Source organism: Microtus ochrogaster, linkage group LG8 (genome assembly GCF_000317375.1).
Source record: "Microtus ochrogaster isolate Prairie Vole_2 linkage group LG8, MicOch1.0, whole genome shotgun sequence".
In the NCBI taxonomy this organism is placed as follows: domain Eukaryota; kingdom Metazoa; phylum Chordata; class Mammalia; order Rodentia; family Cricetidae; genus Microtus; species Microtus ochrogaster.
This window is the reverse complement of record NC_022033.1, coordinates 20,452,395-20,467,787: the sequence shown is the minus strand read 5'-3', so window position 1 is coordinate 20,467,787 and position 15,393 is coordinate 20,452,395. Positions and strand designations below refer to the sequence as shown.

Below are 15,393 nucleotides of genomic sequence, written 5' to 3'. Positions count from 1 at the left end.
AAGGGGTATGTTACGATTCTGGGCTGGTGTTTATTTTTTTAGATCATTCCAAGTGACAAAGAAATCTATTCCATCTTTTAGCAATTCTGATTCTTAAGATTCCCAAAAATAAAGAAGAATTTCATTAGATTTTTCATATGAGAGGGTATGTGTCTCCCAGGATTAGTTTCTCTGTCCCCTGAAGTACAGCTCCTCTGTAACAGATGTCACAAAGTCAGCATCAGGACTTTCTCCTGTCCTCTTTTAAGCAGACTCAGGTCACAGTAATTCTTGTGGTAGCGCTGCCTTTGTTCTTCCCTGAAGGCACCTGAGGTAGTTTCCGTGGTCACCAGCGAGGGAGCCAGGTGCTGGAGACCAGCGGTGAGTATGAAATAGATGGCCCTGGCCTTTTTGTGGTTGGCATTGCATCATCAAGTCCCCTCTACACTTAACGCGGTGATTTCAAGCATCAATGTGTGCGGTGGGTCAGGGAGTCTCAAAAAGAGACTCAAAAGAGACTCCCTGACCCACCGCACACATTGATGCTTGAAATCAGTGCGGTCTTCTTTTCTTTTTGCGGTGTAGAACCTAGGGCCCTCTGTATGCCAGGCAAGTGTTCTGCCCCCGGACTTACACTCCCAGCCTTGCACAGCCCTTCACATTCACAATTCTGAATGGTCTAAAAACATTATCTATTTGCAAGCACAGAAGAAGGAGCCTTTTAAAAGTGATATTGGGAAATCTTGATAAAATAATTATGGAACTTGCTTTGAATAATAAACAGGTAAGAGTAGGCAAGAAAGCTTAACAGAGAGAGAATAACAAGGGCATGTTTCATAACAGCAGACGAAAACTGTAGCGGTGTGGGAATGTGGAGGCTCCAGAGTTGGTAAACAGATCAGTGAGAGCGTGGACAGCTAGAAACGATGGAAGTCTGCATCCTAGTTTAGTGTGTCGTGGATGACATTTTCCATATGGGAGCGAAAGGGTAGATTGTGGAGTTGTGGCAGCTGGCCAAACATTCATAGAAAATAAAGTTGACCTTGCCCCATAGCGTGTTAAAATAAATTTCATAAGGCATAAAATATCTGGTTTTCCCATAGAAAAGCTCCACTCATATACCTTTGAAATGGAGTTGCCAAAAACAGAGGTGCAACTACCTGGGTTTTTTGAAAACTTTTATTTTCAATAAATAAATAAAAATAAAGACCAATATGTCCAAAAAGCATAGTACATAATTTAAGAGATACGGAGAACATTTTATAAATTGGTAGATAGGATGAGACCCTGGTTTTAAAATGGGCAATGGATGAATGTAAATAGTAAACAGAAAAATGTTAACCTTTTTTTTTTTAAAATTGGAGATGCAAAATTTCTGAAGAGCTTTCTTTGCTCTCTTGCCCTGGAGCAATTTTGATTAGCTACTACCGCTTGGGAAGAGGGGGAAGAGAAAACAGCCTTTCAAACATGGTTGTTAGCTTTCTGACAGGTTATCAGAATCTGTGAAGTCATGCATTCTCCTGGACATGGCGCTTTCCTCCCTGGGAATTTACCCCACACATGGTGATTGTGGATGCATACAGCTACATGCCCTTTGTTACGGGGGGTGGGGGTGCACACAGCTACATGCATTTGTTAGGGGCGGGGGAGTGGAAACTGTCTCAGTGTCTGAGAGAGGGGAATTCTTCAAATGCGTTACAGTATGCCAACACGAGTGTGTTTACTATGCAACTGTTTAAAATTGATGATTTACAACAGGAATTTCAGATAAACAGTCTCCCACGCACTCCGATTGATTGGCAGTCCCTTCTTGGAACACTGTCTTGAGAAGGACTCGGAAGCCAGGGCCAGGCTCAGCACCAGGGAGACTGGTGTGATCAGGGAGGGGCTTCTTGGGAGGAGAGCGACCGGTAGTAGCACTTTGTCAGGAGTTGGCTCACCCTGTTGTACGGAATGTGTAGGTGGTATTAACGGCAGCAGTAAAATTGAGCGTAGACCAGAGATGCTTTGTGGGTGAAAGGCTAAGAATTGAGAAAAATGACCCAAACCCACTGGAATATCATCAGTGGTTATCTCTGGCTCAGAGGATACGGATGACTTTTGTGTACTTTTAAATAGCTTCCCTTTCTTTTTTCTAGTTTTCTGTGAAAAGTAATATCTTATAATTATAAAATATATATGTAAGTGTTTAAAAATAATGACAGGAGAAACAATGGAAGGGTATTAACTATGAGTATTTAACAAAATATATTCTAGGTTTTGTTCCTTATGAATTCTTGATTCCAGTGGCTGATTAGCTTTCAGCATCTAGAAAATGAGAAATCCTTCGTGGCTCCCACAGGCCTTGATCTGAAGGGGAGTAAGAGAAACCTTCTTTGGATTAGGACATAGTCAGTCCAGGGCCCCAGAGTAGATTGCACCCCAAGGGGTAATGGTAGCTAATCCGTAGGACTAGAGGGCAGATCCTTTATTGCTACAGAATGCTTCGAGGGCCTTAAGAGGCAGCCGTGGCTGTAGGAGTAAGGGGACCCCTGTAATGAGATCTGAATCCAAGATTGATTCTTGTAATGAGGAAATCGATTTCCCAAGGAAACTGTGTGACAGTATGAGGTCTGGATGAGTGGACTTCTTGGTTGGTCCGTCGTAGACATTTTGACAGATTGTGTCAGTCTAGATTGTGTTTCTGTTTGCTCTCGCATGCGAGAGTACCCCTTGCCTTTCAGTGACCGTGTCCTATTCTTTCCTCCTAGGTTCATGGAATCCGAACTGGACCTCAATGACATCATTCAGGAGATGCACGTGGTGGCCACCATGCCAGACCTGTACCACCTTCTAGTGGAGCTGAGTGCTGTGCAGTCACTTCTCGGCCTCCTGGGACATGATAATACAGATATCCTTCAGATCTGTGCGGGCGGAAGGCTGACACGGGAAGAGCTGTTTACGCTCTACGCCTGTCTGTCTCTGCTGACGGGTGCTGTCACGTTTGCGATTCTGTTTCCATTCTGAAACACACACTGCTCTTTACTCATCTGAAAACCTGAGCTGGGTCTGTTAACAGGCCTCGAGTAGATTCTTAATTGTCCTGGTCTGTGTTAGTGCTCTACACACCGTTCATACACCAACAGCATTAATTTTCCACATCAGAACTTGGAAGCTCCTTATTGAGGCAAGACCAGACAGATTTGAAAGTGTTGATGTAGACATCATTCTACTAACAGATGGCTCTGTGGATTGAGGCTGGAGGAAGCAGTGAACCGTGGCAGAATGCTTGTCGGGCTATCCAGAGGATAGGGAAGCTTGTCTGTTTTGTCCACTACTATTTTCTAGTTCCTTAAGAAAAGACTGGGTATCAGTGCCTAGCAAATAGTATTTCCTATTTGTTGAATGAACATTAGACCTAAACCAACAATGTGGACTTGATTCCTGGCCTCGTTTTCTGTAAAATTTGGTATTTACACCCGCAAAACTAGAGTTGACAACCTTGTCCCTTAGTGCTACCGAGAAAATCAGAGACGTTAACTTGTCACATAGAACTCCTGGCGCCTGCTAGGCACTTAGGAATGTTCTGTGTCGTGACTTCCAAACCTTTTCATACTTTGCCCGTTGCCCTGTGTGCAGTCGCTGCAGTGCAGTATTTTATGTGCTGGGCATGGGGTTATAGTCGTTAAATGGATTCCAGTTCTGGTTGAGTCCAGATTTCCACAGGTGAGAGTTAAACGTAGTGAGTCTGTTTGAGTGTTCGTCACAGGAAATCTGCCCCTGCATCATGTCTTTCTCATCTTTCTGGTAATCTCTCTCCTGAGAGCATGTCTGACTAGGCTCTTTCCCGACTGATAATTCTCACAGAAATAAATCAGTGAATAATTTTAATGTGTCTTCTTGAAGGGCAGACAGTCTTAAGCTGTTTCTGATGTTCTGTATACTGTTATTGTTAAGAATGAGTACACCCATCCCTGGATTGACAACTGCCTGGGTTTTCTGTGGGATTCTGGGCCAGCTGATTTCCGAGTGAGTTTTCCCACAAGTTCATTGAGAGGCACATATGAGTGCCTGCTAGGTGCCAAGCTCAGTGTTGGGCCTTTGGTGCCGTCTGTCCTGCAGGTGCTCAGGTAGCATTAATTCATAAGCATGTCAAGGGCAGTATCTTAGGCACCGTGGTCTGTTCTTACAAAGTACTGTAGACCAAGTGACTCAGAAATGATTTAAAGTGGCTTGCTGTAGTTCTAATGTTGGGTAGTCCAACATCCGGCAGTTTTGGAATCTGGTAATTTGGGTTCCTAGTTCCAGGTAGCTATTTTTTTGTTGTGTCCTATGGTGTAAGGGGGTGAAGAGCTTGCTGAGTCTCTTTATGAGGATACTGATCCTCCCCTCTTCACTTCCCAAAGTCCCTGCCTCTGAGGATCATCACACTGGAAATTAGGTTTCAGCATAGGAATTTGGGGGTGGGAATATAAACATTTGTTCTTACTGTTATAGGTATTCGATACAAGACTGGCCCACTCCAGGGGAAATTCAGCGACAGCACAGTCTGGCTGTAATTTCATCCTGTGGTTCACATACTGACTAGTACATTGCAGAGTCCTCCCAGACGGAGCCTGCTGCCTTGTTTGATTCATTGTCCCTTTTATTGTCTTTATTTGTGTGTGTGGTGGGCCAGGGTCCAGGGCATGTGTGGAGGTCAGCAGACAACCTCAGGTGTAGTGCTCAGGAACCTTTGGTTCACCAATAGGCCAGGCTCAGTGGCCTGCAAGCTTTTAGGGATCTCTCTCTCTCTCTCCCCACCTTCCATCTTGCTGTTATTAGGATTACAGGGACACCCAACTGCACCCAGTTTTTTGGTGTGGGTTCTGGAGATTGAACTCTGGTCTTTATGCTTACAAGGCAGCATATGAGCTGGCTGTTGGGCAGCTAACTGGTGGTCAAGGCTGGTACTGCGCGTCCCTGGCCCCTGTATGTCCTGTAGCATACCTGCTGTCTGTCTCCCCAGTGGCATTCCCTGTGCCCTTGACAGAGTTGCGTAGTCACCTGCCACTCTGCATATTAAGACAGAGATTTCCTATTTTGTTTCTGGAAACTCTGGCCCTCATTCTTTCTTCCCTTCCTGGTAATTCAGAACAATAGTAGCAGTGCTGCAAGCTGCTGACATTTCTGATTCACCGGCCCAGTCCTGCCGGGGAGAAGACTGACGTGAGCCACACTGTTCGACATCCGCGTTCTTGGGAAAGGCAAGGGCACAGATGTTCAAGTTGGTGCGTTCTGGTCTTTAAAAAGGGAAAAACCATATCTCCCTATAATGTTTTTGACAGAACTGCCATTTCCCTCCTGTTTCCCCAGAGCCCAGCCATTCTTCCCCCTCCTTTCTGCCAGCCCTTACCCAACTGCCCTAATGATATTTTTTAAAATCTGATTTTTAATTATGCCCTACATCACATTTAAAGTGCATTTGAAATATTTTTAATTACCTTAATTTTAATTAGATGCAGCAATTAGGGTAAATGTCATCCTCTTCAAAGTACGAGTTTTCTCGAAAGTGATTTCGGGAAAGGGGGAGCCCTTGCAACTTGCAGCTATCGTACCTACTGCATTGGAGGGTGATCTCCCCCAATGCCACACCCGCCCCTTGTCTTATCTGTGATCTGTAATGGAAATTCTTTAAGAAACGGTTGTTAGCAATTTATTTTTGTACAGCTGTAACTGCCCACAACACCTTACCATGAATAAACAATTTCATGGCTGTCATGACTTCAATTTTTAATCTTTTTTTAACTCTTCATTTATTACCCAGGACCATACATGGCTGGTTGTGTTCCCAGCAAGCACAGGTCATCTTTGCTTTGTCCTTCTCAGAGGAAACATAAATGATGGGGATTTTAATTGGATCTGAGTCTGGTTTGTTGTAACCTTAAGAGGCAGCGGATGTGAAGCAACAGCTTGTGCCTCGTCCTTCAGGCCTTTCAAGCGTGAGGAGCTGCTGCAGAGTTGATCCCGGCTTTCTGCACCACTGCCGCTGGCGAGGGCTTGTCAGCTGTCTGGCTGTCCCCCCAGAGGCTGGAGCCCAGCCACGGCTGCAGAACTCTGGTCTGTGAGGAGAGAGGGAGGGAACCCACCTTACAGGGCATGAAGCGTTCCTTTAAATGTGTTTAGAGGAAGCTTGAGGTGGCACCAAACAGCTGCTGCTCTTCAAATATTGTGCTTTAAAATCATTTCCTATAGCATAAATTATTTGAACATGTTCAGAGTACCAACACCCTTCCCTGACACCCCCGCCCCCCCAAAATAACCAAAGGTGTGAAAGATAGTTTTCTCAGGTATTACTAAACAACAGTTTGGTTATGGCCTAGTGAAAGCCAGATTTTCCCAATTTGCCTGAAAGAATAAAGAGAAATAAGACAATAAGAAGGTAAAATAGTAAAATCACAGATGGTAGCTGGTCACCCCCTTCTGCTACAATTTAAAAAAAAAATCACCCTGGCAGAAAATTTGTAAGTGTCCTGATACTGTGTCATTTGCTGTGTTTGTCAGGGTGGCCTCGCTGAACTCTCTTATGGTAGATTTGGCTCGGGTTCTTCTGTTGTGTGATAAGCCCGTTATACATACTGGGAAGAGGAGACAGCCCCAGTGGCAAAGCACACAGATAACTGCCTGGTGCTGAGGGGGGCAGGTGCCTTTGGAGCCAGATGCTCAGGAAATGCCCTGGGAGCTCTGAGGAGGGGGGCATCATTGCTGGCTTGGGACCGGGTCAGGAACTGGGGCTCACAGATTGGAAGCCTCCATGGATGGGGACGTTTCTGATCATTTTCAGTGATTTCTACCTGGACAGTGGAAGCTGTTGTTCTTACCGTGCTTGCTGGCCTGTACTCATCACAGACGTGCCGGGATACCAGGGCCATAGATTCTTTATTTAGAAAGAAGGGAGGGAGGCAGCTGTGCCTCTTGTTCTGCAGCAAAGCTCTCTTTCCGTTAATAAAAAAGCATCAGGCCATTTAAACTGAATTTATTCCTTCTGCCCCCTCCCCTGCTCTTGTGATTCAGAAAAAAAAAGAGATCTCATTGTGACATTAACTGGATGTGCAGGAAGGGAAAGACTTGTTAGTGTTTTCCTGGCGGCCATGGGACAGCTCCTCTTTGTGCAGGCCAGCTTTAGGGAGTGGAGCTTAATAACATTTGTTTTCTAAATTAGTATTTGCTCAGACTTTAGCAAGCCAGAGAACTTATGGAGTTGCCCTTACTGTTTTGTGAAGAATTACTGTGGGAATCTGGAAAAGGAGCAGACTTGTTTTTCTTAGACCAGCAGGGATCAATTGAACTTGAGCAGTTTGGTCTGGGAATGCTAAAGTGGAACCAACTGCCTGAGACGCTGTATTATCCCAGAGGGTGTACTCTGTGGTCTAGGGTGCCTTGTGTTATAGACCCAGCATTAGTGAGCCAGAATAGGGCTGGGAAGGTTGGAGCCGCCAAGGGGCTTTTTTCTAATTGGACTGGGAGGGAGCCGGTTCCTGTCCGCTGCTCTCCTTCAAGGCTGTCTAACAAGACGGACACATCTTAGCTGTTGTTCTCCTCAGAGCTAGTCTCATTCTGATATTTCCAGACTGAAAATTTCAACAGAAAGAATTCCTTATTTCGTTTATGTGTCACCTGACTTCCTAGATAATGCCTGTTGGTAAGTCACTCTTGTTTCTAGAGTCAGTTGGTATGTTCCGAAGAGCATGTTTAGATTCGGCTTAAAATCAAATGGCAGTTCAGGAAAATAGAGCCCTCTTAGGTAAACCGTTGATCTTATTTGTAGCTGTGAAAAAGCCCGTGCCTTCAGGAGGTTAAGGTGGTTGTGGCCTGCTTTGGACACCTCTGCTGCTGTGTGCTGGTGCCTACTGGTGTTAGCAGGCATTCAGGGTTGACTGCGTATGCTCTCTCCACACAGTTCTATTTAGGATCAGTAAGAATCCAGACCCAGTCTGGGGGACTTTGTGCTGCAGTTTTCAAAGGGGAGAACCGTGTTGTCTGGGTTTGAAATCCATCAGCATTAATCCAGCCATATCTAATCACTACCCGACCCACAAAGAAAACAAACATTTTTATTAAAGAAAACCACATTTGCTACATTAAATCACTTATATCCTCTGAATTCATACTGGCTTGTCTTTTTTAAATGACTTAAAAAGCCATCTGTTCGTGTATCTCATTCTTCTTCCTCTTTTTTAATAACTTTGTTCCTTGTGGACACATCTTTGTGGATATTAATAAGATTAACAGTTTCTGTACCAATACTAAGGAGGATCAGGCCCCAAACCAAATATTTAGAGCCAAAACACACAGCAGGAGTAAACACCGCTCTTGATCAGAAGTCTCTGTGTTAGGAGCTGTTCATGCCCAGCTGGTTTTTCCATTTTGCTGTTCTACAAATATATTGCCCTAGTAGTGGGCTGGTACAGGGGGAGCAAATGAGTGGGTGGGTGGGTGGCCTTTTTACTCAGCGTGACAAAATAGGCTATAAAGACAAAACAAAGCAGGCAAACTGTGTTTTAGTCATCCTCAGAGAGACAGACTCTCCATTTTCCTGTTACACTTAGATGGCAGAGCGCCTACCTTGTGCAGTTGAGATTGTAACTGCAATGGAGAAGCCTGTCTCCCATGCCTGGGGTCTGCCTGTGGTAGAGCACTGTGCCTGGGGTCTGCCTGTGGTAGAGCGCTCCTTGTCTGCCTTGAGTTCTGGTCTTTGTTCCTATTTCTGGTCTTCAAATATCTTCTCTCTTATGGTCATATCACTTTACCGAGGAGTTGATGGTCACAGTATGGTCTTTTTACTGGCTTTCTGAAATGCTATTTTGAGAAAGTTGAAGATTTATATAAAAGCCGTAGTGGATAAGGTGTTTGTTAGACCTGGTGAATAGCTTATTCTCAAATGAAGCAGGAAAGCAAGCTAGAAAAAGAATCTACTGGGATATTATATGAAATGACTTACTGGTAAAATGTTAGAAAGACATTGGGTTCCCATATAAAATTATCTCTGTTACAGATTTTCCCACTAAGGTCCTAGGTTTAATGTAAATCATTGGCACGTAGTGTGAGACTAAGCAAAGATAAGTAAGATTCAGTCCCAAAGACCTCAGAAGCAAAACAGAAGTTAGTCTTCCAACCCCGTGTGACCCAGAAAACAGAATGTAGTATGCTAGTTTTGGTTTTAGACTGTGGAAGCTGTCTGAAGAATGAAGTCTGCAGTGATGGCTCTGGCTTCAGGGGGAGACTAGACTATCCATCTGCATTGAGTACTTTCCTGTTTCCTGAGTTTTAACTTGCATGACCTTTGGTAGATCAGGGCTCTTTTGTTTTCTCTAGCCATGCAGGGACTTTAGCTGGGCAGAGATGAGCTCCCACATTTTACAGGCAAGGAAGCCAGGCCACAAAGACATAGGCTGACTTGTGCAAGGTTATGTGGCTGGTGTTAACTATCAGACCATCCAGTTCATCAGAGCAAAGCTGAGTGTTGTCATGACCCCCACCTGGAACTTTTGCCGACTCATCTGTCACCCTGCCAGGTGCACTACTGCTTCTTGACTTGCAGTACGGCTGTGTTTCAGTACACCCATCACTAAGCTAAATGTTTTAAGACGAAAGTGTCTGTAGTGCTCCTAGTGCAAGAGAATGTGTGTGCAGTACGGAGCATTCACTTCCATGAGCAGACGATTGGCCGGGAGCTACAGCTCATGGCTGCTCCCCAGCATCAGGCAGACTATTGGACTGCTTGTCAGTAGTAGTGTGGAGAAGATGAAATTCCAGAGTCTCAGTGTAGTTTTCACGGAATGCATATCCATTCACACCTCAGTAGAGTCAGCAAGTGGAAAGTTAAAACCTTTTTAAGTTGGTAACCACCTATATTCTATCTTGTCTTGAATCTGTTTTATGAATAATTATACATACTGAATGAAATGAAATGAAATTTATGCCTTAGCAATGCTGAAGCATGCGTGGGCAGCCCATATATGACAGTTCTGTTGAACTTGTCCATATTGGGTTTCACCGTCTATGTTGATGAGGACGACTGACCAGGTCTCTTTCTCAAGAGGGCACCAGATCTCATTACAGATGGTTGTGAGCCGCCATGTGGTTGCTGGGAATTGAACTTAGGACCCATGGAAAATCAGGTCTGCTCTTAATTGCTGAACCATCTCTCCAGCTCAATTATGCATAGTAGTTATAAGTCATTGTTCATGCTGCTGTTCAAAGGGTGGAATGATGAAACTCACTGAGAAGGATCCAGATCCTAATCCTGTAGACAGATGATTAAGTAGGCATGAGATGGGCTGTTATGTATAAGAGCTTTTTGAGAGAAATTTTAAATGTTGGTGTTTCTTAGATGAGGCTGTATTAACTTATTATCCTGTTTTCCTAAGACTTTTAGTAGTTATGGTAGACATAAATACCAGGCCTTTATTTCCCATGATTGCAGTAATGCCAGTAAACCAGAATTTGCCTGAGCCCGGTCATGTTTGAATCTTGCATTGATGTGAAAGGCGTGCTGTGGCGCTATGGTTAGGATCACGGATTATGGCCTCGCATGCTCTCTACCTTAGCTCTTGTGCCTCTGGGTGTGATAATCTTACACTCTACACTTTTTTTGTCTGTGAAATGAGGACCACACTTGATTGTGTAACACTGTTGTGAGAACTCAGTGTCTAGTCCCTGGTCCAGTGATGCTATTTAAAATGGTAGCTTTGTGATGACCTTTTTAGCCTTCACAGAGAACAGCTGTGAATTCCTGCTCGTGGGATGGCACTGGGGTTTCTAGACATTAATTTGTTGGCTTTTTAAAAATTGAATTGAAGTGACTTGTGTGTTTGGATTTACTGTGTGTCAGGAATGACCTGTGGTCTTTTGTGTCAGCAGCTTTCTGGTTACTTCAATTATCAGACGTGCAAGAGTTTTGTCCAAAGACCTGTGAGCTCATTATACTGTCTGTAGCACTTTCGTGGTTTGAGTAAATATCACCTTTAAGAGTAAAAGAGACATAAAAAGTTTAATTATTCATGATGGTCATCTAGTCAGTAAATCTCAATTTTTTTTTTTATTTCAGCAAAGGATGCTCATAAAATTCCTATAACATCAGTTAGCAGTCAGCACCACCATTCCTGTCAGTGTGTCCTGCCTCTTCTGTTTTTCTTTCTGTTGCTACTAAGAGTATCCTGGCTAGGCTGGCTTGACCTTGTCTCCGATTCTTCACTCTCTGTGCTGCAGCTTTGGGGCAGGTCCTCCCACTTGAGGCCTGGCTCCTGCCCTCCCACCGTCTTTACACCCTGACCCCAGCTCTCACCGCATGCTATTGTCCCCGCACAGGCCCTAACTTGCCTCTTGACAGCATTTTCCTTCTCTTTAAAAATAAAAATCTTCTATGTTATTTATTATATGTATATGTGTGTGTGCTGTGGATGCCTGCGTGCACGTTCATAGAGGCCTCAGGAGGGTGTTGTGTATCCTGCTCTATCCCTCTCCCCTTGTTCCTAAGATACAGGGTCTTTTGCTAATGCTGGAGCTAAGCGAACAGCCAGCAAGTCCCGTGATCCTCCTGTCTCCCTTCCACCCCAGTGCCTGACTTTTTATTTAGGTACTAGGATCTGAACTCAGATCCTTATGATTGTATAACAAGTGTTCTGACCCATTGAGCTACTCTGTCTAGCCCTCTTTTTTTTTAATTTATTTATTTATTAAAGATTTCTGTCTCTTCCCCGCCACCGCCTCCCATTTCCCTCCCCCTTCCCCAATTAAGTCCCCCCCCCAGCCCGAAAAGCAATCAGGGTTCCCTGTCCTGTGGGAAGTCCAAGGAACCCCCACCTCCATCCAGGTCTAGCAAGTTGAGCATCCAAACTGCCTAGGCTCTCACAAAGCCAGTGTGTGTAGTAGGATCAGAAACCCATTGCCATTGTTCTTGAGTTCTCAGTAGTCCTCATTGTCCGCTATGTTCAGAGAGTCCAGTTTTATCCCAGGCTTTTCCAGACCCAGGCCGGTCTATTTACGCAGCCCTTCCTTCACCTAGTTAGAACTTTCTCCCTTTCTCCTTTGCTTCTCTTCCATGTCTTTGTGAATGCCAGCAACTTTGCTTCTGTTCTTGTAGTTTTGCTTCCTCACCTGCTTGTAGTTACCTGGTTTCTGACCAGTGTCTTTTTAGCAATACCCTAATATCCCAGCCCAGGTCAGGGTTGTACAGTCCACTGCCTGTACCCTCATCTATGCATGTCTCGTCTTGTCGTAGGTACGTGATTTAAAATGTCTGATTATCATTCAGAGATGTGGGGACTGAGGACCAGAACAATGAGTGGATTTGTCTTCACCGCTTTGCAGTGCTTTATTAATTGCAGACATTCAGTGAATTCAGGTTATGTGAGCAAGATGAGAGAGACGGAGAACGGTAGTTTTCAACAGAAAGAAAGCTTAGTTCTGCCTTCCGGTTTCAAAAATCATTCCCTGTTTCCCTCTTTCATGCTTCTTTTTGCTTCTACTTCCTGTTCTTTCTCCTGTTTGCCCATGTTTAGATTCTATTGCACACATTTTAAAAATTTACTTTGTGTCATTGTGGGAGGGAGCATATGTGTGCAGGTGCCTGTGGAGACCAGAGGAACACATTAGATCCCCTGGAGCTGGAGTTACAGGCATTGTGAGCTACTTGATGTGGGTTCTGAGAACCAAACTTGGGTCCTGTGCAAGAACAATGCCCAGCGCTAAACAGTTACCCTCTGTCCAGCCCCATTGCTTGCCTTCTTCGTGTGGACTGAGGGGCGTGCAGCTGGGTCCCAGTGCTGCCCGTGGAAACCCTTTGCTCTACATTTCCCAGCAGTTTTGTCCTGCCCTGGCCTCTGAAGCGACCTGCTAGACAGCTGTGTCAGTCAGGTCCGATCATGCTGTCTCTGAAGTTGAAGTTATGAGATGAGGGTAAAGACGCTGGAAATGCAGCTTCTCCACATGATCTATTTAAAGCTTAGAAATTTGTGAAAATGCAGTAGACCTACAAACTAGGATGTAAGGGAATCAGCTGCATTCACTGAGACCCCCTTGAAGGAGGAAGGATGATAGTAAAACTAGTAAAACCGAGTGTGCTAATATATGCAGTGATAACTAGGCAGTGGTGCACAGCTTTAGACCCAGTGCTCAGGAGGCAGAGGCAGGCGGATCTCTGTGAGTTCAAGGTCAGCCTGATCTACAGAGTGAGTTCCAGGACAGCCAGGGCTACACAGTGAAACCCTGTCTTGGGAAAGAAAAAAAAAAGTTATGCAGTGATAAAGTAGCTTTCTAACCAAAGGGAGCCAAAAAAAAAAAAATCTGCCAAGATGCCAGTAGGACTTCAATGTGCCTGGAATGTCCTTAACAGTCGTCACATGTGTCTATAGCCGTGGTCGATCTGCTTCAGGAGCTCACAGACATAGACACCCTCCACGAGAGTGAAGAAGGGGCAGAAGTCCTCATCGATGCTCTGGTAAGTGGCTCATCCTCTGGGTACTCAGGGATGGGAAGGTGCTGGCCTTAGCCTTGCCTCTGTGCACAGTAGCATCCATAGAAGTCTGTGTTGAGGCTGGATGGAACAGGTGAGAGCAGAAATGCAGCCGGTGGGGTACTTCCCTCTGTGGGACTGAGGGAAGAGCCTGGAGAAGCCCAGCATCTATTAACTGGTGCTGTAGGCAGGACTTCTTCGATCCCTTAGCCCTGCTTCCCCCTCACCACATCCTCTCGGAAGCTGAGGCGCAGAAGAGGTGGAGCAGCATCTCTGTGGTCAAAGCTGGACTCATAGCCTCTGGTCCATCTCTGATCCCATGTCTTGCCCTCTCTCACTGGGTTGCTGCTAATCTTTTGACAGAGAGATCTCACAGATGTTTGCAGCAAGGACAGATAGTGTTCCTTATTTTACACAAGATGGGTCATTAGGGAGACTGGGAGAATGTTAAAAGCACACAAGCAAACCTGAGATCTCTTGTAGGTAAGAACTGTATCTATGCCCATGTCTAGTTGAGTTTGTGATAGGTTAGCCCCTGACTAGCCTAGAACTTGATATGTAGACTAGGCTGACCTCAAACTTTCAGAGATCTGTACTCACAATTCCCTGTCTTTGCGTCCTCTGTGTTTGGATTAAAGACTTGGATCACCATGTGTGGCCAAGGCAAAGCCTCAGACTTCACTCACTGCCACAGCCATTATCCAGGCAGTGCCAAGGCAAGCCCTGTCCACCTGGTCCCAGCTTGACATATAAGGGCGCCCAGAGACAAGTGGACTCCTCCTGCCGGGCCCCTCAGCCAGGCCTGTGTGTCCTGACTATCAGGGAGGGCTCCCGGATGAATAGGCATCACAGCTAGCCGGTGGTGGCAGTGGATCTGGTCTGTGGCTCTGGTCTAACCTCTTACCCTAATCCTGGTGGATCCATCCACTCATTCCTCGGGATTCTGGCCCTCCCCCTTTTTCTTTTATTCTCTCCTGCCTCTTCTCTCTCACGGGAATAGTAGCAAATGCTGCTTTCTGTGCAATGTAATTTCCTGGAAAGCACTGAAGCCACATGGTAGGTGTATACAGATGTCATTAAGCTGCCTTCTGGCCCCGCTGACAGGACTGTGGGATCAGGGTAGCTGGACTGAGAACCCTGGTACCTAGGAGACCCCTGTGCAGCACAGCCTCCCCCTTCCCTTAAGGTTCTCAACACCAGATCTTCCCCACAGCGAGCACACTGCTGAGGTGGTAAGTGGAGGGGTTGTGAACCCACTGGAGATGAAGGGCTGTCTCGGAGCTCGATGGAGTCCAGCGGAGCTCTGTGCAGCTAGCATGGAAATTTCTATGGCTGTTTTCCTTTCAAGCGCCTTCTTAGAGTGAGCTACCACTTTCATGGGCCTTGGAACCTTTATTTTTCCTTGGAACCACAGTACAGAAAGGGAAGAATTCTTCCGGGTGGCCTTCTGTTTTGAGGGACATCTATAGGAAGGCTGTGGCACTTCCCTCCCGCACTGTGTCCCCACAGTGTCATTTGTGCAGTCTTACCTTCCAGAGGTTAATTACGGTGGCCCTGTGTGCGCCTTCCTGCCTAGTCCCTGGGCTGGTTTTAATTACCATCCTTTGCCTGTGTGAATAGAGAAGATGAGAGAGGAACAGCTAGCCAGGCGGCTGCTGTGAACCTACACAGAAGCAGCGATTCGCACAAAAGCCCCCTTTGTGTCTCTGTGTTGCCAAGCCCACCAACAAAGGCTGCATCTCGTAGATTTTATTGTCTGTCTGGAAGGAAACCGTTCATCCTCAGGCTTGGGAGCCGTTAGGTAGCTGCTGTGCAGGATTTCCTGTTTGTTTAGGGTTTTTTATGATTATATTATTTTTTAAGATTTTGACTCTCACAGCTTTATCCTGGTGGGGCCTCTCACTCACTGAGGATTCTGGGGTCCAATATATTATTTGCTT

General features: G+C 45.5%; 1 protein-coding gene across 1 annotated transcript in view; it reads left to right on the top strand.

Annotated features, from left to right (window-relative positions):
* The window catches only part of Ctnnbl1 (catenin beta like 1), a 164,034-nt gene that overhangs the window by 51,449 nt on the left and 97,192 nt on the right, over positions 1–15,393 (top strand). The window contains exons 4-5 of the mRNA XM_005363017.3: positions 2,730–2,869; positions 13,341–13,438. Of these exons, the coding sequence (XP_005363074.1) occupies positions 2,730–2,869; positions 13,341–13,438 (238 nt within the window). The remainder of the gene's footprint in view (positions 1–2,729; positions 2,870–13,340; positions 13,439–15,393) is intronic.